The 25,967-nt window shown below is 45.1% G+C and overlaps 1 protein-coding gene across 1 annotated transcript in view; it reads left to right on the forward strand.

The window, feature by feature from the left end:
- The first annotated feature begins 3,720 nt into the window (after positions 1 to 3,720).
- nphp1 (nephronophthisis 1) overlaps positions 3,721 to 25,967 on the forward strand; it is a 29,959-nt gene continuing 7,712 nt past the window's right edge. The window contains exons 1-18 of the mRNA XM_038960815.1: positions 3,721 to 3,786; positions 3,914 to 3,978; positions 4,099 to 4,162; positions 4,329 to 4,459; positions 4,575 to 4,583; positions 4,734 to 4,938; positions 5,044 to 5,145; positions 5,241 to 5,317; positions 5,642 to 5,678; positions 5,797 to 5,881; positions 7,293 to 7,387; positions 13,394 to 13,522; positions 13,716 to 13,790; positions 13,925 to 14,035; positions 14,260 to 14,342; positions 14,822 to 14,898; positions 15,042 to 15,144; positions 15,242 to 15,354. Coding sequence (XP_038816743.1) covers positions 3,721 to 3,786; positions 3,914 to 3,978; positions 4,099 to 4,162; positions 4,329 to 4,459; positions 4,575 to 4,583; positions 4,734 to 4,938; positions 5,044 to 5,145; positions 5,241 to 5,317; positions 5,642 to 5,678; positions 5,797 to 5,881; positions 7,293 to 7,387; positions 13,394 to 13,522; positions 13,716 to 13,790; positions 13,925 to 14,035; positions 14,260 to 14,342; positions 14,822 to 14,898; positions 15,042 to 15,144; positions 15,242 to 15,354 — 1,627 coding nt within the window. The remainder of the gene's footprint in view (positions 3,787 to 3,913; positions 3,979 to 4,098; positions 4,163 to 4,328; positions 4,460 to 4,574; positions 4,584 to 4,733; positions 4,939 to 5,043; positions 5,146 to 5,240; positions 5,318 to 5,641; positions 5,679 to 5,796; positions 5,882 to 7,292; positions 7,388 to 13,393; positions 13,523 to 13,715; positions 13,791 to 13,924; positions 14,036 to 14,259; positions 14,343 to 14,821; positions 14,899 to 15,041; positions 15,145 to 15,241; positions 15,355 to 25,967) is intronic.

Genomic DNA, 25,967 nt, shown 5'->3' on the forward strand with positions numbered 1-25,967 from the left:
TGATTAAAGTATTTTTTTAGCCAGATCCTAATTGGTATGTCGATTTTATGTTCCTTTTGATGGCATAGAATGCCCTTCTTGCCTTGTCTCTCAGATTGTTCACAGCTTTGTGGAAGTTACCTGTGGCGCTGATGTTTAGGCTAAGGTATGTATAGTTTTTTTGTGGGATCTAGGGCAACGGTGTCTGGATGGAATTTGTATTTGTGGTCCTGGCGACTGGACCTTTTTTGGAACACCATTATTTTGGTCTTACTGAGATTTACTTTAAGGGCCCAGGTCTGGCAGAATCTGTGCAGAAAATTTAGGTGCTGCTGTAGGCCCTCCTTGGTTGGTGACAGAAGCACCAGATCATCAGCAAACAGTAGACATTTGACTTCAGATTCTAAACTCAGCAAAAAAAGAAACGTCCCTTTTTCAGGACCCTGTCTTTCAAAGATAATTCGTAAAAATCCAAATAACTTCACAGATCTTCATTGTAAAGGGTTTAAACACTGTTTCCCCATGCTTGTTCAATGAACCATAAACAATTAATGAACATGCACCTGTGGAACGGTCGTTAAGACACTAACAGCACAGTTAGTCACAGTTATGAAAACTTAGGACACTAAAGAGGCATTTCTACTGACTCTGAAAAACCACAAATGAAAGATGCCCAGGGTCCCTGCTCATCTGCGTGAACGTGCCTTAGGCATGCTGCAAGGACGCATGAGGACTGCAGATGTGGCCAGGGCAAAAAATTGCAATGTCCGTACTGTGAGACGCCTAAGACAGCGCAACAGGGAGACAGGACGGACAGCTGATCGTCCTCGCAGTGGCAGACCACGTGTAACAACACCTGCACAGGATCGGTACATCCGAACATCACACATGGGGGACAGGTACAGGATGGCAACAACAACTGCCCGAGTTACACCAGGAACGCACAATCCGTCCATCAGCTCACTATCAGCTCTCAGACTGTCTGCAATAGGCTGAGAGAGGCTAGACTGACGGCTTGTCCTCACCAGACATCACTGGCAACAACGTCGCCTATGGGCACAAACCCACCGTCGCTGGACCAGACAGGACTGGCAAAAAGTGCTCTTCACTGACGAGTCGCGGTTTTGTCTCACCAGGGGTGATGGTCGGATTCGCGTTCATCATCGAAGGAATGAGCGTTACACCGAGGCCTGTACTCTGGAGCGAGATCGATTTGGAGGTGGAGGGTCCGTCATGGTCTGGGGCGGTGTGTCACAGCATCATCGGACTGAACTTGTTGTCATTGCAGGCAATCTCAGCGATGTGCGTTACAGGGAAGACATCCTCCTCCCTCATGTGGTACCCTTCCTGCAGGCTCATCCTGACATGACCCTCCAGCATGACAATGCCACCAGCCATACTGCTCGTTCTGTGTGTGATTTTCTGCAAGACAGGAATGTCAGTGTTCTGCCATGGCCAGCGAAGAGCCCGGATCTCAATCCCATTGAGCACCTGGGACCTGTTGGATCGGAGGGTGAGGGCTAGGACCATTCCCACCAGAAATGTCCGGGAACTTGCAGGTGCCTTGGTGGAAGTGTGGGGTAACATCTCACAGCAAGAACTAGCAAATCTAGTGCAGTCCATGAGGAGGAGATGCACTGCAGTACTAAATGCAGCTGATGGCCACAACAGATACTGACTGTTACTTTTGATTTTGATCCCCCCTTTGTTCAGGGACACATTATTCCATTCCTGGTAGTCACATGTCTGTGGAATTTGTTCAGTTTATGTCTCAGTTGTTGAATCTTGTTATGTTCATACAAATATTTACACATGTTAAGTTTGCTGAAAATAAACGTAGTTGACAGTGAGAGGACGTTTCTTTTTTTGCCGGGTGCTGCAGACTGTTCTAGTGTCCTCGCCAATTCATTCATATATATGTTGAAGAGGGTGGGGGTTAAGCTGCATCCCGGTCTCACCCCACTGCCCTGTAGGAAGAAATGTGTGTGTTTTTTTGCCTATTTTAACCACACCCTTGATGTTTGTGTACATGAATTTTATAATGTCGTATGTTTTCCCCCAACACCACTTTACATCAATTTGTATTTAAATCAACAAAGCATGATAAGACTGCCTTTGTTTTGTTTTGTTTGATTGTCAATTAGGGTGTGCAGGGTGAATACGTGGTCTGTTGTACGATAATTTGGCAAAAAGCCAATTTGACATTTGCTCAGTACATTGTTTTCACTTGAGAAAATGTACGAGTCTGCTGTTAATGATTATGCAGAGGATTTTCCCAAGGTTGCTCTTGACGCATATGCCACAGTAGTTATTGGTGTCAAATTTGTCTCCACTTTTGTGGATTGGGGTGATCAGTCCTTGGTTCCAAATATTGGGGAAGATGCCAGAGCTAAGGATGATGTTAAAGGGTTTTAGTATAGCCAATTGGAATTTGTTGTCTGTATATTTGATCATTTCATTGAGGATACCATCAACAGCACAGGACTTTTTGGGTTGGAGGGTTTTTATTTTGTCCTGTAGTCCATTCAAGGTAATTGGAGAATCGAGTGTGTTCTGACCACCCGGGGGCGGCCCGTCAGGAAGTCCAGGATCCAGTTGCAGAGGGAGGTGTTTAGTCCCAGGGTCCTTAGCTTAGTTATGAACTTTGTGGGCACTATGGTGTTAAATGCTGAGGTGTAGTCAATGAACAGCATTCTCACATAGGTATTAATTTTGTCCAGGTGGGAAAGGGCAGTGTGGAGTGCAATTGAGATTGTGAATCTGATCTGTCTGGACGGTATGCGAATTGGAGTGGGTCTAGGGTTTCCGGGATGATGGTGTTGATGTGAGCCATGACCAGCCTTTCAAAGCACTTCATGGCTACTAACTTGAGTGCTACGGGGCGGTAGTCATTTAGGCAGGTTAGAGTGCATTATAACTGCAGTATGCTGCAAATGCTGTGTCCAAAATAAAACCGTTTTTTAAAATGCAGTTATTTTGCAGTGTAACTGCGGTTAGAGTGTGGTACACTGCAATTACTGCATCCAAAATACCACAGTAGACTGCAGTTACAGCACTTTTACTGCAGTTTCAAAATCATTTTGCAATCTTTTTTTGTAAGGGTAGGAAAGGGCCAATTTAGCAAGCTAGCTACTGCAAGACAACTACACAAGCAGACCAGAAACATACATGTTTTTCTGGCAATTACATTTAGCTTTGGATGTGATTTGATTGGTGTGAACGTGAGCTCAGCTCAACTCTGACTGGCAAATTATTTTATACTTTTTTTGTTATCAAAAGAGGCAAAATGCTTGCTGGCATCAATCAATCAAATGTTACAGCCGAAGCATGTCATTACATTTTTCCGGTGAGATTCAGCCACTTGCGAATTGAAGGGAAATTATGAAAACACAGAGAGACGAAAGATAAATGATTTTATAATTGTTATTTTACTATTGGTCAAATATTTTAGGGAAACCTGGCTTCCCTTGGCGTCCATGAATTCACGCCACTGCTACACGCTACTCAACGTTGTTGTATTCCACAACTGTCTTTCAGTTCCATTGCATACTTTTATTTTGAAATCAGTTACAGTGCCTATCGTACCTTTATTTAGAAATATGTGGTGGAACGGAAGTCGTTGCTTAGCGACAACTAAAAGCGTCTGATAAGTGTGAACTTGCAGTTGCTAGCGGCTTAATTTTGTTTTGTATAATATTTTAATTAGAAATAAAAATATATAATATACATATATAGCTAGCTATGCCACCAAAAAGACAAGGGCCTCTGCAAACAGTGCAAAGAGAGACGGATGATATCAAAAGACAGGTGAGCCAGCTAGCGTTAGCTAGCTAACTTGAGTGCAATGCATGGTAGTTTACCTGCTTTGCTTGGTTGCAGTCATCCTAGGCTACGATCCATCATATATGTGATACATGTGTTTTACGTTCCATAGGTTGACAGTCTGATAAAAGATGCACGGCTGTCGGGTGGGTCAGGGCGCACAGAGGCATATCAGAGGTAGCTAACGTAGCTACACCCTTCACTTATTCAAATCTGCTAAACGTTAGTTATAGTTAGCTAGCTGCTAACTTATGGATAGTATAACTAGCTAACTTAAAACGTTGCCTTTTCTTCCAGTCGATGCATACATCTACAAAACTTAGTGGAGGAGACAACCAGGAAGCTCAAGAAGTTAACCAAGGTAACGTTATGTATATACAGCATTTATTAAGCTAGCTAGCTAGCTACATTCTTTCCCCCCATTCATTTTCATCGTTGTTTTGTCTTTGAAATGCTGCTCCATACTTTTGTTGTTTTAGCTAGTTACTATACTTAGCTACACATTTTTCATCTGCTCCGCACTAAAGGCTGATGAGCCAGCCCCAGTGGGGAATTACGACCAGAGGAAGATGGAGGAGGAATGCCGTTTGCGGGGGATTGAGGAGAAGCTGCTGGTCCTAGTCCAGGAGCTCTCTCCGCCTCAGAAACGTGAGGGAGGGTGCGGACCATAGCAATATTTCTTAATAAACACATTCAAGACTATAGTCCTTGTGATTGTGTAATATTGTCTAAATTTTGATCCATGACTTGTGATGATGGTTTCTGTCTCCCAGGCCTCATAGGTGAGTTGTAGGCCCTTTGTTCAAAACAGACTTGCCTGGCTTCTGCTAGTGGAGGTTGTTATCTACCGCGTAGCTATGTGTTCAATTAAGACAAGTTCTTGAAACTGCCAGTGTCCAAAGAGAAAGACCATCTGCCCATTTTCTCCCCAGGTCATCCCAAGCCCAGGAAGATGAAGAGGAGGAAGACAGTAGTGAGGAAGACAGTGAGGAAGAGGAGAGTGTAGAAGATGAGGAAGAAGTTGATGAGGAAGATGTAGTCACAAAGACCATGGAACAAATCCCAGAGTCAGGCACTGCCACGTATATGGTCATCAGTGCCTTTAAAGGAGAGCAGGAAGGAGATCTTACCATTCAGGTCAAAATACTGCTCAGACAAATTCACTAGCATACAAAGATCATATCCTGACTGTTTGTGATAATGTAGTTAAACAGTGGTGCTATTTTTTGCTTATCTTTTCAGATGGGTGAGGTCCTGACGATTCTCAGTAAAAATGAGGATGGCTGGTGGCTTGCTCAGGACTCAAAGGGCAGTAAGGGACTAGTCCCCAAAACCTACTTGAAGGTACCATCAGTTGACCAATTCTTTGATGTTGATTGCTGTAATTCTATTTACAACAAAACATATAGTTTTATCTATGTTGTGTTTGTATGTTTCAGAGATATTCAGACCAGGATGAGGATGATGATGAGGAAGCGTCAGAGGATGAGGAGCTTGAGTCCAAAAGGAAGCAGAGGTGAGGTTCTCTTCATAACCACTAGATGGCAATGTTCACAAATGCGTTGCTCGAAGACTACATTACATTACATTTACGTCATTTAGCAGACGCTCTTATCCAGAGCGACTTACAAGTACATACATTCATACATTTTTTTGTACTGGCCCCCCGTGGGAAGTAAGACTATCACTCCATGAAAAAAATGATTATGAATTTTCCGACTGCTAGACAATCAAGTTTGTTGTTGTTGTTCTGTAATATAACACATACATTTACAGTGATGATGATGGTATTCTAGTGTTCCCAATGACTGTCACAGTGAATATCTTCTCACATTGACAGCTCAAACTGGGACAGTGTGAGGAGAGCCATCACTGAGGTAAGAGGAGCTAGTGGTGGACCAGTTCAACTAGATTCTAAAACATAATGTACTACTTGTGTGTGTGTATGCACATGTACATTTGTGTGTGTCTATTCCTGTGTGAAATTATTTTCAGATTGATGCTACTGATGTTCTGTCAGCCATGGGTGCTATCCCTGCTGGGTTCAGGTCATCCACCCTCTCTAAACTACTAAATGAAGGTAAGTCTCTGAGCTTAGATCAGCCTTGTCTCACAGAGGCATGACATTCTGCCGGAACAGAAAGATTCGCCTGATCAACAAAAAATGCGTGTATATAGTTCTCACGAATAATATTTAATCACGTATCATCAGCTTGTGTACTGTGGGCCGGATTGGATGTCATCGATAAAGAACAGCTGCGTCATCTTTTAGTACCCTGTGTTCTGATGTACCATTATCTTCATCAAATACCCACATTTACTAACCCTCTGTGCTACACACACACACACACCGCTAATATGTCACAGCAGGCATGCATGCACACAAAGACATAGACATTTTCTGCCATGTCGGTCACCCACCCCAGAGGCTGTATGCTTTTCATGATCTGCATAATTCTTCAATAGTTGGATGGTTTGTACAGTCAAACAAAGGAATAGCTAGTGGACAGGGTCACACCCAATGTTCCCACCAAGCTGCGTGCGTCAGCGGCCGTGCACTTCCTCCAGGACTGCCGTGCAGAAGAAATGCCAGGCAGCGCAGAGACGCAAGAGATTAAACTTCACTGAGTTCACCCCATTAATTTGCACTATATAGATTGTTTTTTCTGCCCCTTTTCAATGCAACAAACCAAAACAAATCTAACTTTCCAAGATTGAGTCTGATTTTGTGGTAGGCAGAGCCAGAGTGCAAAGGAGTAGAATTCTATTGGCGGTCTTTCAATCACCAGCGAGTGAATTCACTTTTCAGTTAGCGAGTTATTAGCCCCGTTAGAAATAAGTATAGGTCAGCAATGGGGAGTTACTGCTTCCTACAAGAGAGCAAAACCTGTAGGCTACATTTCAAGCTGTCTTTGAAAAGCCAGTCAGGTAAAAAGCTTATGTCTTAATTAAAGGGGCAGTGTTGTATTTTGAGACAGGCTTGAATATGCAAATAAGCCAATAGGCAGAGGGGTAGCCTACATTGTCTAATTATCTGTATGGTAATAAGAATTACTTTTATTTTGTAAAGTGGATTCTTGAATCATACAACACAATACAATGCAATTTACGGTCACCTATTTAGCCCATGGTGTTACAGACCAAGTAAATAAACATTCATTAATGTCAACTTTTTATAAATCTTATTCAATGTAGGCCTGCATTGAACACCACATGTAGGCTATATCTTAGAAATCAAAAGCTATTTCAATGTGAAAATGTAATGGGATTTTGTCCATTGGTTTTGTTGGCAGGCCTACAGTACATTATGCTCAAATATCCATAATAGCCTATTGGCTACTGTCTAAAACTGTAAGTGTACAGCCTCAGTGTTCATTGTAAATGCACGCCGGAAGTTGCACAAAATTCTCACAACGTTGAAGTTTCCGCTCATAAGACCTAGAATTTGCTTGTATGTTTTCATAAGGGCCTGTGGCCTGTGTGTTTTACAGGGATTACCTACAGAGCAAGTCACTACATCCAGCCAGAGTTGAGCCAATCCAAACTGTCCTTCAAAGACCTCTTCCGGGACCCAGACACTGGAAAAGTAAGCATTTATACTGAGATGACATTAAAGCAGTTATGGCCAACTTGCAAAGGTCACATCACACAAATAGGTCCTCCTTTAGCTTGATGTATGTTGGGGGTGTGGCAGTCATGACATTTTGTCAGCCGGTGATTGTCAAACAAATAACTGTTGGTCTCACGGTATTTGACCGTTAATTAACATGAACACATTTAGCATCTCCTGGCTTCCACACACAGCCTACAAGCCACTGATGTACACCTTTGGAACATCTACATTTTTAAAAGTCTAAGAAATCCATTTAATATAGCCTACACCTTCACAATAAATCCATGATTTATTTTAGATAGACTATTTTCTTCATGTCATGTTTCTTTAGACTATTTCAGAAGAACAGAATAGTATACTCTGAGTTGTCCTCATGTTAGGCCCTAATAAGGCTATGTCATATGGCTGTGGGCTACACTAGTTAATTTAGCAAAGAAGATTTGCTCAGAATTCCGTGGCATTATTTTTTATTATTTTATAATATGAACAATACAATTGAACAAAGCTGAATAAAATAGAAAGGATATTTTCTCCAAACGATTTCCAAGGAAGTACGCACATTCGGCTATTCTGTGTTAAGAGGTTAACAGAGAAACAGGTCCTCCTATATGCTTAATTTAGAGTTATTTATGCAACTTTAGTTGTTCTACAAACGTTGGGCTATATGTTTTTTATACATTCTAAGGCTGCATGATATGACTCTAATGATGATTTGAAAAAAGCTGATTTGTTTCTTGTACAGGCTGCACACACTTCGTCAGTCTCTCATTCACAGTTTGACAAGCACTTGATAATATTCTCACCATGTCTCGAATTTCCTGGTGGCGTTCCCCTTGTGTGACTGTAATTCCCGCTAAAAAAATCCATGCCTTTTGCGGCCAAAGTGTCCGTTGTGCCCTTGGGCTGAATATAATACTTATAATTCCCTTCTCCCAGCTGCCGTGCTCCGAAGCACCTCTCACTCACATGGCTCTCTCAGATATCTCAATTCTTATTAGCCAATGCCCGTCACGTGATTGGGTCCTTCTCACAGCTAAGAAGTAGGCTGGAAGTGAAGACAGACACATCGGGGACGCAATTGCGCGCGTCCTTATCGAATTCCGAGGCACATATTGCAGATGTTAGAAGAACTGCCCACATTTGTCTACTTTTCATCAGCCAACAAGATGAGTAGGCCTAATGAACAGCAAAAGCACTAGCCTATGTCAATCTACTATCCTCCATAGTACACATGTTGACCTATTGTATTGTTCAACTTGTTCTTCTGTGCAATAAATAAATATTCTAACATACAGTACCAGTCAAAAGTTGGGACACACCTACTCATTCAAGGGTTTTTCTTTATTTTTACTATTTTCTACATTGTAGAATAATAGTGAAGACATCAAAACTTCATCAGTCTCTCATTCACCGTTTGACAAGCACTTGATCATATTCTCACCAGGCCTCGAATTTCCCGGTGGCGTTCCCCTTGTGTGGCTGTAATGCCCCTTAAAAAATACATATGCTGACACTTGTTGGCTGCTTTTCCTTCACTCTGCGGTACAACTCCTCCCAAACCATCTCATTTTGGTTGAGGTCAGGTGATTGTGGAGGCCAGGTCATCTGAAGCAGCACTCCATCACTCCCCTTCTTGGTCAAATAGCCCTTACACAGCCTGGAGGTGTGTTGGGTCATTGTACTGTTGAAAAACAAATGATTGTCCCACTGTGCTGTAGGTGTCCTGGAGGGCAGGTAGTTTGACCCCGGTGATGCGTTGTGAAGACCGCACCACCTTCTGGAGAGCCTTGTGGTTGTGGGCGGTGCAGTTGCCATACCAGGCGGTGATACAGCCCGACAGGATGCTCTCAATTGTGCATCTGTAAAAGTTTGTGAGGGTTTTAGGTGACAAACCAAATTTATTCAGCCTCCAGAGGTTGAAGAGGCACTGTTGCGCCTTCTTCACCACACTGTCTGTGTGGGTGGACCATTTCAGTTTCTCCGTGATGTGTATGCTGAGGAACTTAAAACTTTCCACCTGCTGTCCCGTCGATGTGGATAGGGGCGTGCTAGCTCTGGTGTTTCCCTGAAGTCCACGATAATTTCCTTTGTTTAATTGATGTTGAGTGAGAGGTTGTTTTCCTAACATCACACTCTGAGTGCCCTCACCTTCTCCCTGTATCTCGTTGTTGTTGGTAATCAAGCCTACTACTGTTGTGTCGTCTGCAAACTTGATGACTGAGTTGGAGGCGTGCTTGGCCACGCAGTCATGGGTGAACAGGGAGTACAAGAGGGGGCTGAGCACGCACCCTTGTGGGGCCCCAGTGTTGAGGATCAGCGAAGTGGAGATGTTGCTTCCTACCTTTACCACCTGGGGGCGGCCCGTCGGGAAGTCCAGGACCCAATTGCACAGGGCGGGGTTGAGACGCAGGGCCTCAAGCTTAATGATGATCTTGGAGGGTACTATGGTGTTGAATGATGAGTTATAGTCAATGAACAGCATTCTTACATAGGTATTCCTCTTGTCCAGATGGACAAGTTGAAGTGGGTCTAGGGTGACAGATAAGGTGGAGGTGATATGATCCTTGACTAGCCTCTCAAAGCACTTCATGATGACAGAAGAGAGTGCTATGGGGCGATAGTCATTTAGTTCAGTTACCTTTGCCTTCTGGGGGTACAGGAACAATGGTGGCCATCTTGAAGCATGTGGGGACAGCAGACTGGGATAGGGAGAGATTGAATATGTCCGTAAACACACCAGCCAGCTGGTCTGCGCATACTCTGAGGACACGGCTAGGGCTGGCAGCCTTGCGAGGGTTAACACGTTTAAATGTCTTACTCACGTCGGCCACAGACGAGAGCCCACAGTCCTTGGTAGCGGGCCATTCGGTGGCACTGTATTAACCACAAAGCGGGGCAAAGGTGTTTAGTTTGTCTAGGAGCAAGACGTTGGTGTCTGTGACATGGCTGGTTTTCCTTTTGTAGTCTGTGATTTCCTGTAGACCCTGCCACATACGTCTTGTGTCTGAGCCATTGAATTGCTTCTCCACTTTGTCTCTATACTGACATTTCGCTTGTTTGATTGCCTTGCGGAGGGAATGACTACACTGTTTGTTTTCTTCTTATTCCACCGGTCTAATGTCCATTGCTTGTGTTTCTTGGCCCAAGCAGGTCTCTTCTTCTTATTTGTATCCTTAGTAGTGGTTTCTTTGCAGCATTTCGACCATGAAGGTCTGATTCATGCAGTCTCCTGAACAGTTGATGTTGAGATGTGTCTGTTACCTGAACCCTGTGAAGCATTTATTTGGGCTGCAATTTCTGAGGCTGGTAACTGTAATGAACTCATCCTCTGGAGCAGAGGTCACTCTGGGTCTTCCTTTCCTGTGGCGGTCCTCATGAGAGCCAGTTTCATCATGGAGCTTGATGGTTTTTGCGACTGCACTTGAAGAAACTTTCAAAGTTCTTGAAATGTTCTGGATTGACTGACCTTCATGTCTTAGTGTAATGATGGACTGTCGTTTCTCTTTGCTTATTTGAGCTGTTCTTACTATAATATGGACTTGGTCTTTTACCAAATAGGGCTATCTTCTGTATACCACCTTGTTACAACACAACTGATTGTCTCAAACGCTTTAAGAAGGAAAGAAATTCCACAAATTAACTTTTAACAAGGCACACCTGTTAATTGAAATGCATTCCAGGTGACTACCTCATGAAGCTGGTTGTGAGAATGCCAAGAGTGTGCAAAGCTGTCATCAAGGCAAAGGGTGGCTACTTTGAAGAATCTCAAATATTTTTAGATTTGTTTAACACTTTTTTGGTTACTTATGATTCCATACGTGTTATTTCATAGTTTTGATGTCTTCACTATTATTCTACAATGTAGAAAATAGTAAAAGTAAAGAAAAACCCTTGAATGAGTAGGTGTGTCCAAACTTTTGACTGGTACTGTCAGGGGATGACGCTGGAGAGGAGAAGCAAGTACGGGGAGTCAACCATTTAATAGGGAACGGACATAGAACGAGACAGGACAGCGTCAGCACACTGGTAATAGAGACAAATTACATTCAATGCAGCAACGGGGAACTGACAAATATAGGGAGGTAATAAACAGGTGATGAGTGAGTCCAGGTGAGTCCAATATCGCTGAAGTGCTTGACGAGGGAAGGCAGGTGTGCGTAATAGATGATGGCAGGAGTGCGTGATGCAGGGCAGCCTGGCACCCTCGAGTGCCAGGGGGGACGAGTGGGAGCAGGCGTAACAGTACCCCCACCGATGGAACCGGGGGTGCCTAGCCAGCTCGAGAGGTTTCCTTGCCCCGGTTGGCTTGGAAGGCGCCCATCCCACGTCGAGCCTCAGTCGGATCGTCAGGTCTTGTTCGCCCGGCCGGCCCAGGAGTTTTTTTTTGGTGACGTCGGGTTTGGATTCCGCCGCCGATGGAACCGGGGGTGCCTAAGTCAGCTATAAGCACAGATGTTCCAAAATTCAATCAATTAGCGGGAAAACACTAATCTCAAAAGTGATCGTAACTTGAACCAAACTTGAAACACTATGTATTCCAGTTAGGCTCTACACTGGTTGTAAAGCGGATTGTGCTTAATTTTAAGAAGTTATTTGGCCACTTTAGTTGTGATACAAACCTTATCAAAACATATAGGCCTATGGGCTAGGCTCTATTAGGTTAGACATTGATTTGAAAAAGGCATGCACTGTTTCTTGCCTTACTGCACACGCTGGGCATCATTCACAAGTGATAATACATAATTCACAAGTGATAATACATCATTCACAAGTAATAGGCTAAAATTGTAGACCCATCAGACTATTCTTGGTTTAATGTTGTCTTTACGTATCCTAAATATGTGTGAAATAAATATATGTGTGAAATTAGTTTGTATTTAGAATGGACCATGAGAAAATACATGGGGGAAAAATAAATGTCATCTACGCACTTAAATGCCAGCCAGGTAGGCTATACTCCTTTTGTAAAGAGAAACAATGTGCTTAATATTAGGAAAGTTGAGAAATAAATATAGTAGGCCTAGCCTATAGAAAGCTGATGGGATCATCCTCTTTTTATTAGAGGCCATCACTCTGTTTTCTCCCGCAATTACATAATCTATAGAAATGTTGCCCAACATGAGCTCATGGGCTCTCAGGAAATGTTTGATTTTCTTAAAGTGATTAGAGTGATTTAGAGGGACAATAGAGTGCTGAGTACCAACAGTTAGCAAGTTTGGTAGGCTACTGTTATCAAGAAAAATGCTTTTGCAACCTCTTTACAATACGGAATTGAGACCAAAAGCTCAAGAGAAGTTTCAAGTATTTAATACCAAGGATACAGTCAGCTGAGTGCATAAATTTAGAAAGTTCACAAAACGTCTTATACTTTTCCCTCCTTTTGGTCACCAACCTCTTGTTGGTGTCACCTCCCCAGCTATACATTTCATGACCCAAATGAGTTTCCCTCCTTTCCCCTGTGGAATGTCCATGGTCCTCTCTTTGTTTAGCCAGATGCCCATCTTCTGTTCTGGGCCTGACCCTGCTCTCTGATCCTCTTATCTGATTAGGTAAACTTTTCTAAATTAGCATACGCACAGTTTCATGGCCTAAAATCCATTAATACTCACAGTAATCATTCACTAAACAGGTTACAAACTAACTACAGTTTAACTTGAACATGTTACATTTTAATAGAATCCATCACTACTAACGACCATCAGCAGCATCAGAGCTTGGAGAAGCCTAGGTACGCGACTAAATGGTCACATGGAATTTGACTGCGGTCATGACGCATGACCGCCGGTGTGGCGGTAATGCGGTCACTGTAACAGCCCTCGTGTCAGTTATTGTGTGTGTGTTGGTGACAATTGTTATTAGTGTGTGCTGTTTCGTTTGACTCAACCATTGTGAGTCAGGACTTTATCTTCATTAGGATGGTGTAGGCATGACTATTTTGCATGTATTAGAAGTAAGAAGGAACCCTCTCGTCCCCCATAGGTTCGTCAGAGGACAGCGAGGACGTCCCTCACTCTGACTCTGTGGAGCTGCAAGAGTATCCCCACCCCAGGGGTCGGAGTTCAAGTCCTCAGTCGGCACATCCGCCTCTGCGCTTTCGACGGTACTCAGGTGGGATACCTCTACCCTGCCGTGCTCACCCATGATGCCTTTTTGACTAGATTGTGTCTTTCTACACTCTTCTCTTGCCCAACATTTGTTCCTTTCAACATACCTAGCTCTTTTTATATAATGTCAGTGAGGCTGTTGTGAATGTTGTGAGTGAGGGTCAATCATTTAATTGTTGACCGTCTACTCTTTTTAGGTTCTTAGTAACATCCACACCATCCGAGCCACTTGCCAAGCAAACAACGTCAAGACCTGGTCCTTTTCTCCCCGGGTACTTCATCATTTAGACATCACTGAACACTCAAGCTATTGAAATGGAGCAGAGCGTACCATGCTGTATAGTCTGAATGTATTTCTGTAAAGCTAAAAGTTTAGTTTAAATGCTTGTTTGGTTTGGTTTCGCAGATGACTGGGAATCTACCCAGCCTTTTGGACGGGGACTGTTTTCTGAGGTGCAACTCGGACGCTCCTGAGCTGGGAATATTATTTGAACTTGGCGTCACATACATCCGAAATGTAAGCGTTTCTTATACCATTCCTGAGAAAGACTACTCAAGTCTACGTTGTCTCTCAGTGCAGTAGCCATGTCTGTAGACTAACCCCTTTAGCCATGCCCTAGGAGGTAGCTGTTATTTCTCCAACGGTGTACTACGAAGACGGTTAATTATAAGCAGTATCTATAACATGATTTTCGAATGATTCTTATTTGCATTTATTTATATTGAGCTCTTGCTCTCCAGTCTACAGGTGAGAGAGGAGACCTGAGCTGTGGCTGGGCCTTCCTGAAGCTCTTTGACACCAACGGAGCACCTGTCCCACACAGGTACTGTACTGCTCCTTTACTGGCCCAGCGCCACAAAGACTCGCAGCTCGATGTCGCCATTAACACAGATGGCCTAAGAGATATCAAAATCTGATTTCATTGATCGGGTTACGTACTGTAGTGTACATGAGGGTGTCGTAGAACACGAAGATCATCTAGTCAGATTGGTGTTGCCCCTGTTTCACCTGTGCTGATGATCAGATACAGAGAACACCAGACTGCTTTTCCTACGGTAGTACAGTACGGTATGTGTTGCAGTAGCTGTTTGTCACTAATGAGGAATGCTCTCGGGCCGATGTCGTTCCGTCTCATTTCTCCCTAAGAGATCTGTTCCGAAGCCAAAAATGACTCGCAGCCCAGTGTCGTCATCAACACATACAGTATGTCAGAAGAGATTTCATAGTCTGGGAGTGAATCTCATGCCTGTGTCTGTCTGTCTTTGTCTGTCTGTCTGTCTCTGTCTGTGTATCTGTCTGTAGGACCTATGAATTGCTTGTGCATGGAGGCACACCGTATGAAAAGGACATAGAGGTGGATCCGTCATTAACAAGAGGAGGTATGAACGCGCAAAAAGTGCTTGTTAATTACATGTTATTAAATAAAGTTGTATTGAATTGAGAGGTCATTATTACCAATGTTATGTTGAGAATTAGAGTTTCTGTGGTTCTCATCGTCCCTGTGATCTCTTTCTGGTCCCAGCCACAGGAACAGGCATGTTCCAGCAGATGATGTTGTCCAGGAAACTCCCTAAACTCTTCCTCAAGCTGAAATCGCCAAACGTTCGCACAAGGTCACAGCTGAGGTGAGTGTGGATTTTGGAATCGAAGCTACAGCACCTCTTGTCACATAGCTAGCTACAGGAACATCAAAACTACTAACTCCTCTCCCTGCTTTGTCAGTGCTCTTCCAGATACTCTAGTGGGCAGTCTCTCCAGTATACACCTGCTGGTTCTACACAGACAACTACTGGCAGATATTCTGCTTATGGACAGGGCTACCATGCAGAATGCAGGTAACACATGCACGCACGCACACACACTCCCACATACCCATGGATAGGGATAATGGGTTGACTATATATGATATGTTGGATACAGCATCACCACCATTGATCAGGTCAAATACTTAGTGTACATGATTGTGTCTTCCACGTAGAACAGAGTCCGGTTTCCCAATAGCGGTCGAACAGGTTTATGAGTGTTTTTAACGATGCATCGTTCCTATAATGGCCGAAGATGTCACATATTTTCCAAAACAGCACGCAGAGAGAACGTTGGAGCACGTGTTGATACTGATAGGATCGAAAGAAAGGCAGCGCTGCTCTCGGATCAGCTTTCTCCATTCATACTGATGATGGATCAGCACCTAGAGATCAGCTCTTCACCTGACTATGTGTCCTCTCATAGTCCGAGAGCATCTGGTCGTTGTGTTGGTGGCACAGGGCTACGCATTTCTCCTAATTGGAGATTTTTTTCCCCTCCCTCACCTGTCCTCATTTGAATTCCATGCTGTCACTGTCACTCGTCCACTCAAGCTTAACATTGTTGTCATCTATCACCCACCAGGTGCTCTTAAAGAGTTCCTCAATGAGCTTGACACCTTGATGAACTCATTTCCTGACAGTGGTTCACCGTTCTTTGTGCTTGGCGACTTCAACCTCCTGACGTCTGCCTTCGTTTAATTTCTTTCCAACTCTCTCTTTCCCCTCCTTGCCTCTTTTGACCTCACCCTTTCCCAATCCCCTCCCACTCACAAGGCAGGCAATACGCTTGACCTCATCTTTACTAGAGGCTGCAGGCCTACTAATCTCACTGCAACTCCCCTTCAGGTCTCTGATCACTACTTTGTTTCCTTTTCTGTCTCCCTCTCCTCCAACCCTAGCCACTCAGCCCCTACCCAGATGGTCATGTGCCGTCGCAATCTTCACTCTCTCTCCCACTACGCTCTCCTCTTCTATCCTATCATCTCTCCCTTCTGTTAAATCCTTCTGTCTCCTGGTTCTGCCTCTTCAACCCTAGTCTCATCCTATGACTCGCACTGTCCCCTTTCCTCCCGGCCGGCTCGGTCCTGCCCGCTCATACCTCTCCAACAGGGTTGACAACTCCACGGCATCCCCTCCCAGAGTGCAAAGAACCTTGTTGTTTTCTGCAAACATCAAAGCAGTGACTCGTTCATGCTCTACATCAAACCCCTCCAACTTATCCAGAACACCACAGCACGCCTGGTGTTCAACCTTCCCAAGTTCTCCCATGTCACCCCGCTCCTCTGCACACTCCACTGGCTTCCAGTCAAGGCTCGCATCCAATTCAAGACCATGGTACTTGCCTACAGAGCGCCTCCCTACCTTCAGGTTATGATCAAACCCTGCACCCCAACCTGAGCACTCCGTTCGGCCACCGCTGGTCTCTGGGCCTTCCTACCCCTACGGGAGGGAAGCTCCCGCTAAGACCCATCGTTTCTGTCCTGGCACAACAATAGTGGAACCAGCTTCTCCCTGAAGCTAGGACAGCAGAGTCCCTACCCATCTCCCGAAAACATCTAAAACCCTACCTCTTCAAAGAGTATCTTAAATAATCCCACCACACCCCCTTTTCACCCGACCCGAAATATTACCACCTATATGGCTGCAAATATTGAGACGGCTTATTCTAATGCTTACCCAATAACAATGCACTAAATCACAGATTGCACATCATTGCGCTCATTTTTACACATCATGAAATATATTGAGGAAAGGATAAGCCTATTGGAAAAATAGTCAATTGATTGAACAAAATTGATTTCAATATGATTAATATATACAGTGCTGCAAAAAAGTATTTAGTCAGCCACCAATTGTGCAAGTTCTCCCACTTAAAAATATGAGAGAGGCCTATAATTTTCATCATAGGTACACTTCAACTATGACAGACAAAATGAGGAAAAGAAATCCAGAAAATCACATTGTAGGATTTTTAATGAATTTATTTGCAAATTATGGTGGAAAATAAGTATTTGGTCACCTACAAACAAGCAAGATTTCTGGCTCTCACAGACCTGTAACTTCTTCTTTAAGAGGCTCCTCTGTCCTCCACTCGTTACCTGTATTAATGGCACCTGTTTGAACTTGTTATCAGTATAAAAGACACCTGTCCACAACCTCAAACAGTCACACTCCAAACTCCACTATGGCCAAGACCAAAGAGCTGTCAAAGGACACCAGAAACAAAATTGTAGACCTGCACCAGGCTGGGAAGACTGAATCTGCAATAGGTAAGCAGCTTGGTTTGAAGAAATCAACTGTGGGAGCAATTATTAGGAAATGGAAGACATACAAGACCACTGATAATCTCCCTCGATCTGGGGCTCCACGCAAGATCTCACCCCGTGGGGTCAAAATGATCACAAGAACGGTGAGCAAAAATCCCAGAACCACACAGGGGGGACCTAGTGAATGACCTGCAGAGAGCTGGGACCAAAGTAACAAAGCCTACCATCAGTAACACACTACGCCGCCAGGGACTCAAATCCTGCAGTGCCAGACGTGTCCCCCTGCTTAAGCCAGTACATGTCCAGGCCCGTCTGAAGTTTGCTAGAGAGCATTTGGATGATCCAGAAGAAGATTGGGAGAATGTCATATGGTCAGATGAAACCAAAATAGAACTTTTTGGTAAAAACTCAACTCGTCGTGTTTGGAGGACAAAGAATGCTGAGTTGCAGCCAAAGAACACCATACCTACTGTGAAGCATGGGGGTGGAAACATCATGCTTTGGGGCTGTTTTTCTGTAAAGGGACCAGGACGACTGATCCGTGTAAAGGAAAGAATGAATGGGGCCATGTATCCTGAGATTTTGAGTGAAAACCTCCTTCCATCAGCAAGGGCATTGAAGATGAAACGGGGCTGGGTCTTTCAGCATGACAATGATCCCAAACACACCGCCCGGGCAACGAAGGAGTGGGTTCGTAAGAAGCATTTCAAGGTCCTGGGGTGGCCTAGCCAGTCTCCAGATCTCAACCCCATAGAAAATCTTTGGAGGGAGTTGAAAGTCCGTGTTGCCCAGCAACAGCCCCAAAACATCACTGCTCTAGAGGAGATCTGCATGGAGGAATGGGCCAAAATACCAGCAACAGTGTGTGAAAACCTTGTGAAGACTTACAGAAAACGTTTGACCTCTGTCATTGCCAACAAAGGGTATATAACAAAGTATTGAGATAAACTTTTGTTATTGACCAAATACTTATTTTCCACCATAATAAATTCATTAAAAATCCTACAATGTGATTTTCTGGATTTTTTTTTCTCATTTTGTTTGTCATAGTTGAAGTGTACCTATGATGAAAATTACAGGCCTCTCTCATCTTTTTAAGTGGGAGAACTTGCACAATTGGTGGCTGACTAAATACTTTTTTGCCCCACTGTATACGGTGCCTGCAGAAAGTATTCATACCCCTTGGCTTATTGCACATTTTGTTGTTACAGCCTAAATTCAAAATTGATTAAATTGTGTTTTTTTCTCACCCATCTACACACTACGCCATAATGACAAAGTGAAAACATGTTTTTAGAAATTGTTGCTAATTTATTGAACATTTAATATCTTATTTACATGAGTATTCACACCCCTGAGTCAATACTTTGTAGAAGCACCTTTGGCGGTGATTACAGCTGTGAGTCTGTAATACCTACATGTTTCCCTGACCCAGTTTATAATACCTACATGTTTCAAGCAAACCACCATAGTCCCTGTGCCCAAGACTACCGCCCCATAGCACTCACATCTGTAGCTATTAAATGCTTTGAAAGGCTGGTCATGGCTCACATCAACACCATCATCCTAGACACCCTGGACCCACTCCAATTCTCATACCGCCCCAACAGATCCACAGATGGCGCAATCTCTATTGCAGTCCACACTGCCCTTTCCCACCTGGACAAAAGGAACACATATTTGAGATTGCTGTTCATTGACTATAGCTCTGCATTCAACACCATAGTGCCCTCCAAGCTCTTCACTTAGCTAAGGACCCTGGGACTGAACACTTCCTTCTGCAGCTGGATCCTGGACTTCCTGACGGGCAGTAGGAAACTGAGGGCCGAACACACCCCCATTCACATCGACAGGGATGTAGTGAAGCGGGTTGGGAGATTCAAGTTCCTTGGTATCCACATCACTAAGGCCCTATCATGGTCCAAAAACACCAATCGTGAAAAGTGCCTGAAAACGCCTCTTCCCCATCAATAGGCTGAAAAGGTTTGGCATGAACCCTCAGGGCCTCAAAAGGTTCTACAGTTGCACCATTGAGAGCATCTTGACTGGCTGCATCACCGCTTGGTATAGCAACTGCTCTGCATACGAACGCAAGACTACAGAGGGTAGTGCGTACGGCCCAGTACATCGCTCCCTGCCGGCGAGAGAGCGCTAACTATATTTCGCGGTATATATAGATCTCATGCATCTTCTCAAGTACCCCCTGTGGATAGGCCAAGTTACCCGAGGAGTCCTAGTACTTCTGGTTGGGAACCCTGCTGTACTGCATAATTGTAGCGGGTTTACTAACACGTTAGTTCTAGTAGCTATGTTGACTATGACATGACAACGATGTAGGCTGTGTGTAGCGGTTATGATATGAAGGTTTGGCATGGAAATGTTTTTTTTGCCTGGTCACAGACAGCTGATGTGTTGTACACTGAAGTCCACAAGCGAATGGAAAAGGTGAGAGGAGGAGAGCACTTAGATAGATGCAAGAAGGAATTATATATACAACAAGCTGTTTGTATGTGGCTGCTATGAAAGTTAACTGTGTTTGCGTGTAATCAGGAGTGTATTCATTGTGCCAATTCTGTTGAAAACGTTTCTTAAATGGAAGCGAACAAAACGGGGATAAACATACCTGAATTTGTCCAATAGAAACTATTGTTTGTAACTGTTGGACTAATGTGCACCTACTGTCACGACTTCCGCCGAAGTCGGTCCCTCTCATTGTTCAGGCGGTGTTCGACGGTCGACGTCACCGACCTTCTAGCCATCACTGTTCCATTTGTCATTTTCCATTGGTTTTGTCTTGTTTTCCTTCACACCTGGTTCCAATCCCATCAATTACATGTTGTGTATTTAACCCTCTGTTTCCCCTCATGTCCTTGTCGGAGATTGTTTTGTTTGTATGTGATGTGCATTTTAGTGTTGGTGTGCGACGGGTTTTGTACCCACTTGTTATTTTGTACATTTTGGTTGTTTTGGAGTTGTTTAATAAATACGGAGTTGTTTAATAAATACTAAGTTCGTTCTCCTGCGCCTGACTTCCCTGCCACCAACACGCACCCCTTACAGAATCTCCAACCTACCTATGGAGTCAGCAGGAGAAGGTACCTCGGCCATGGAGGTGGAGGAGCGCGTCCAGGAGCATGCGGTAATGCTTTACCATCTGGGCGCTGCCATGGATCGCGTTATCAAGACAATGGACTGCTGGGAGAGACAGCGAGTTCTTCAAGCGCCTCCACCAGCACAACCGGGGTCTCCCCTGAGCGCCCCTTTCCCGTCTGAACCCAGTGGGATCCGTCTCTCCATGCCACAGGAGTACGACGGGAGTGCTGCCAACTGCCAGGGTTTCCTCCTCCAACTAAACCTCTATCTGGCCACGGTCCACCCAGCTCCATCGGACCGTGAGAAGGTGTCCGCTCTCGTCTTGTGCCTCACCGGGAAAGCCCTGGAGTGGGCCAACGCCGTGTGGAGAGAGGGAGATGCGGCGTTGGACCATTTTGAGGAGTTCACCCGCCGTTTCTGGGCAGTCTTCAACCACCCGCCCGAGGGTAGAGCGGTGGGTGAGCGCCTCTACCATCTGAGGCAGGAGACGAGGAGCGCCCAGGAGTTTGCCCTGGAGTTTAGGACCCTGGCTGTTCCATCCCCCAGCGCAGGATGGAACAACAGGGCCTTGATCGACCACTACCGCTGCAGTCTGCGCGAGGACGTTCGTCGGGAGCTGGCCTGCAGAGACACCACCCTCACTTTCGACCAGCTGGTGGACCTGTCCATCCAGCTGGACAACCTGCTGGCTACTCGCGGACGTCCAGATCGGGGTCTGGTGGTTCCATCCTCCCGCACCCCATCTCCGATACCCATGGAGCTGGGAGGGGCGGTGCGCAGGGAGAACGGAGGGGGTTTCCGCTCGTGCACCATCTGTGGCCACAGAGGTCACACTGCTGGTCGGTGCCGGATAGGTTCCTCTGGGAATCGAGGGAGCAGGCAGGGCGCTCTGGCGTCACCCCAGGTGAGCTGGCACCATTCTCACCCAGAGTCCTCTGTTGCTCATATGTTTGTCTGTCACTTTTTTCCTGAGTTTTCCCCGCATTTCCAGCATAAGGCGCTCATAGATTCAGGCGCGGCTGGGAATTTCATTGATAGAGCGTTAGCTCATAGGTTCCCGTGGATGTGCCCTTCCCCGTTCACGCCTTAGATAGTCGACCATTAGGGTCAGGGTTAATTAGGGAGGCTACCGCTCCTTTGGGCATGGTGACGCAGGGGGGTCACACGGAGAAAATTAGTATTTTCCTTATTGACTCTCCTGCGTTTCCCGTGGTGCTGGGCCTACCCTGGTTAGCTTGTCATAACCCCATTGTTTCTTGGCCACAGAGGACTCTCACAGGGTGGTCGCGAGAGTGCTCAGGTAGGTGTTTAGGGGTTTCTGTTGGTGCTACTACGGTGGAGAGTCCAGACCAGGTCTCCACCGTGCGCATTCCTCCTGAATATGCCGATTTGGCTCTCGCCTTCTCTAAAAAGAAGGCGACTCAATTACCAACTCATCGACGGGGCGATTGTGCGATAGATCTCCTGGTAGACGCTGCACTTCCCAGGAGTCACGTGTATCCCCTCTCACAGGCGGAGACGGAGGCTATGGAAACATATGTCTCCGAATCCCTGCGTCAGGGGTACATTCGGTCCTCCACTTCACCCGTCTCCTCGAGTTTCTTTTTTGTGAAGGAGGGAGGTCTGCGTCCGTGTATTGACTACCGGGGTCTTAATCAGATCACGGTGAGGTATAGTTACACGCTACCGCTCATAGCCACAGCGATAGAGTCAATGCACGGGGCGCGCTTCTTCACCAAACTAGATCTCAGGAGCGCTTACAATCTAGTGTGTATCCGAGAGGGAGACGAGTGGAAGACGGCTTTCAGTACCACCTCTGGGCACTATGAGTACCTCGTCATGCCGTACAGGTTGATGAATGCGCCATCAGTCTTCCAAGCTTTTGTAGACCAGATTTTCAGGGACTTGCAGGGTGTAGTGGTGTATATTGATGACATTTTGATATACTCCGCTACACGCGCCGAGCATGTGTCCCTGGTGCTTGGTCGCCTGTTGGAGCATGACCTGTAAGTCAAGGCTGAGAAATGCCTGTTCTTCCAACAGTCCGTCTCCTTCCTAGGGTATCGCATTTCCACGTCAGGGATGGAGATTGAGAGTGACCGCATTGCAGCCGTGCGTAATTGGCCGACTCCCACCACGGTTAAGGAGGTGCAGCGATTCTTAGGGTTTGCCAACTACTACCGGTTTATCCTGGGTTTTGGTCAAGTAGCGGCTCCTATTACTTCACTGCTGAAGGGGGGCCCGGTGCGCTTGCAGTGGACAGCTGAGGCGGACAGGGCTTTCAGTCACCTGAGGGCTTTGTTTACCTCGGCTCCCGTGCTGGCCCACCCGGATCCCTCTTTGGCGTTCATAGTGGAGGTGGACGCGTCCGAGGCTGGGATAGGAGCTGTGCTCTCTCAGCGCTCGGGTATGCCACCGAAGCTCCGCCCTTGTGCCTTCTTCTCGAAGAAGCTCAGCCCGGCGGAGCGAAACTATGAGTGGGGGACCGGGAGTTGTTGGCTGTCGTAAAGGCACTGAAGGCGTGGAGACATTGGCTTGAGGGGGCTAGACACCCTTTTCTCATCTGGACTGACCACCGCAATCTGGAGTACATCTGGGCGGCGAGTCTGACTGAACCCTCGCCAGGCAAGGTGGGCCATGTTTTTCACACGTTTTGTGTTTACCCTTTCTTACAGACCAGGCTCCCAGAACGTTAAGGGAGACGCATTGTCCCGGCTGTATGACACAGAGGAGCGGCACATGGATCCCAATCCCATACTCCCCGCCTCTTGTTTGGTGGCGCCGGTAGTGTGGGAACTGGACGCGGACATTGAGCGGGTGCCACGTGTAGAGCCCGCTCCCCCTCAGTGTCCAGCTGGGCGTCTGTACGTTCCGTCTGCTGTCCGCGACCGGCTGATCTATTGGGCCTACACATCACCCTCCTCCGGTCATCCTGGGATCGGTCGGACGGTGCGCTGTCTTAGTGGGAAGTACTGGTGGCCCACTTTAGCTAAGGACGTGAGGGTTTATGTTTCCTCCTGCTCGGTGTGCGCCCAGTGCAAGGTGTGCGCGCAGTGCAAGGTGGAGGACGTGTCGGGCGGTGTATGTGATGTGCATTTTAGTGTTGGTGTGCGACGGGTTTTGTACCCACTTGTTATTTTGTACATTTTGGTTGTTTTGGAGTTTGTCAGTATTTATTAATCAACTCCGTGTATACCAAGTTTGTTCTCCTGCTCCTGACTTCCCTGCCACCAACACGCACCCCTTACACCTACGTTGTAAACTTTCATTCATTGGCTAGGTTGTAGCATTCTCATGATGGGTACAGGGAAAATTTAAGTATCATGTAGTAGCCTATATCTATCGATGTTACATTGAGCTGGGTGAATGGATTATGAATGACAGTCATCCAATATGCCATGTTCATAATTATATATATAAAAAAAAAAATCATTCTCCCTCATCTTAAACGGCACCGACTGCCGCTGATACACACACACTACATATTTCAGTTGTTTGTCATTATGTAGAATAAGGCTGTAACATAACAATGTGGAAGAAGTCAAGGGGTCTGAATGCTTTCTGAATGCACTGTATTCCCTCAATTACCTCAACTACCTCGTACCCCTGCACATTGACTCTGTACCGGTACTCCTTGTATATTGCCTTGTTTTTGTTTTTATGGTGTTACTATGTTTTTTTTATTCAGCAAATATTTGTCTTACTTTTTAACTCTGCATTGTTGCTGAATAGAACCGGTGTAAAGTCTACACCTGTTCTATTCGGCGCATGTGACCAATAAAAATGTATTTGAGTCTTTGTGGGTAATTCTCTAAGAGCTTTCCACACCTGGATTGTACAATATTTGGCAATTATTATTATAATATATATTTTTAAGCTCTGTCATGTTGATTGTTGATCCTTGCTAGACAGCCATTTTCAAGTCTTGCCATAGATTTTCAAGTCACAACTGTAACTAGGTCACTCAGGAACATTCAATATGGTCTTGGTAAGCAACTCCAGTGTATATTTGGCTTTGTGTTTTAGGTTATTGTCCCGCTGAAAGGTGAATTTGTCTCAAAGTGTCTGTTGGAAAACAGAATGAATCAGGTTTTCTGTTCAGATTTTGCCTGTGCTTATAGCTTTATTCTGTTTCTTTTTGTAAAAAACTCCCTAGTTCTTGCCGATGACAAGCATACCCATAACATAATACAGCCAACTCCATTGTAGTGGTCTCAGTGACATGTTGGATTTGCACCAAGCATAACGCTTTGTATTCAGGACAAAAATGTAAATTCTTTGCCACATTGTTTTTGCAGTATTACTTAAGTGTCTTGTTGCATACAGGATGCATATTTTGGAGTATTTTAATTCTGTACAGGCTTCCTTCTTTTCACTCTGTCATTTAGGTTAGTTTTGTGGAGTAACTATAATGTTGTTGATCCATCCTCAGTTTTGTCATATCACAACCATTCAACTCTAACTCTTTTAAAATCACCATGGGCCTCGTGGTGAAATCCCTAAGCAATTTCCTTCCTCTCCGGTAACTGAGTTAGGAAAGACGCCTGTATCTTTGTAGCGACTGGGTGTATTGATACATCATCCAAAGGCCTTATTGATAACTTCACCATGCTCAAAGGGATTTTCACTGTCTGCTTTTTTATATTTTTACACATCTACCAATTGGTGCCCTTTGCAAGGCATTGAAAAACAACCTGTTCTTTGTGGTTGAATCTGTGCTTGAAATTCACTACTTGTCACGCCCTGGCCTTAGTTATCTTTGTTTTCTTTATTATTTTAGTTAGGTCAGGGTGTGACATGGGGGATGTATGTCTTTTGTATTGTCTAGGGTTTTTTGTATGTTTATAGGGCAGTGTCTAGTCTAGGTGTATGTATGTCTATGGTTGCCTAGATTGGTTCTCAATTAGAGACAGCTGTCTATCGTTGTCTCTGATTGGGAGCCATATTTAGGCAGCCATATTCATTGGGTAGTTCGTGGGTTATTGTCTATGTCTATATGTAAGTTGCCTGTGTCCGCACTTGTCATTTATAGCTTCACGTTCGTCGTTTATTGTTTTTGTATAGTTTGTAAAGTGTTCTTCGTTTTCGTGATAATAAATAGAGAAGAATGCATTCACTTCACGCTGCGCCTTGGTCCTCCTCTCTTCCACCATACGACGATCGTGACAGAATAACCCACCAAACAAGGACCAAGCAGCGTGAAAGGGAGGAACAGCATTTGGTGGAAAAATGGACCCAGGAGAAGGATGAGTGGAAAACAACCTGGGAGGAAATAGAGAGTTG

The sequence above is a fragment of the Salvelinus namaycush genome, chromosome 22, assembly GCF_016432855.1.
Source record: "Salvelinus namaycush isolate Seneca chromosome 22, SaNama_1.0, whole genome shotgun sequence".
Taxonomy (NCBI): Eukaryota; Metazoa; Chordata; class Actinopteri; order Salmoniformes; family Salmonidae; genus Salvelinus; species Salvelinus namaycush.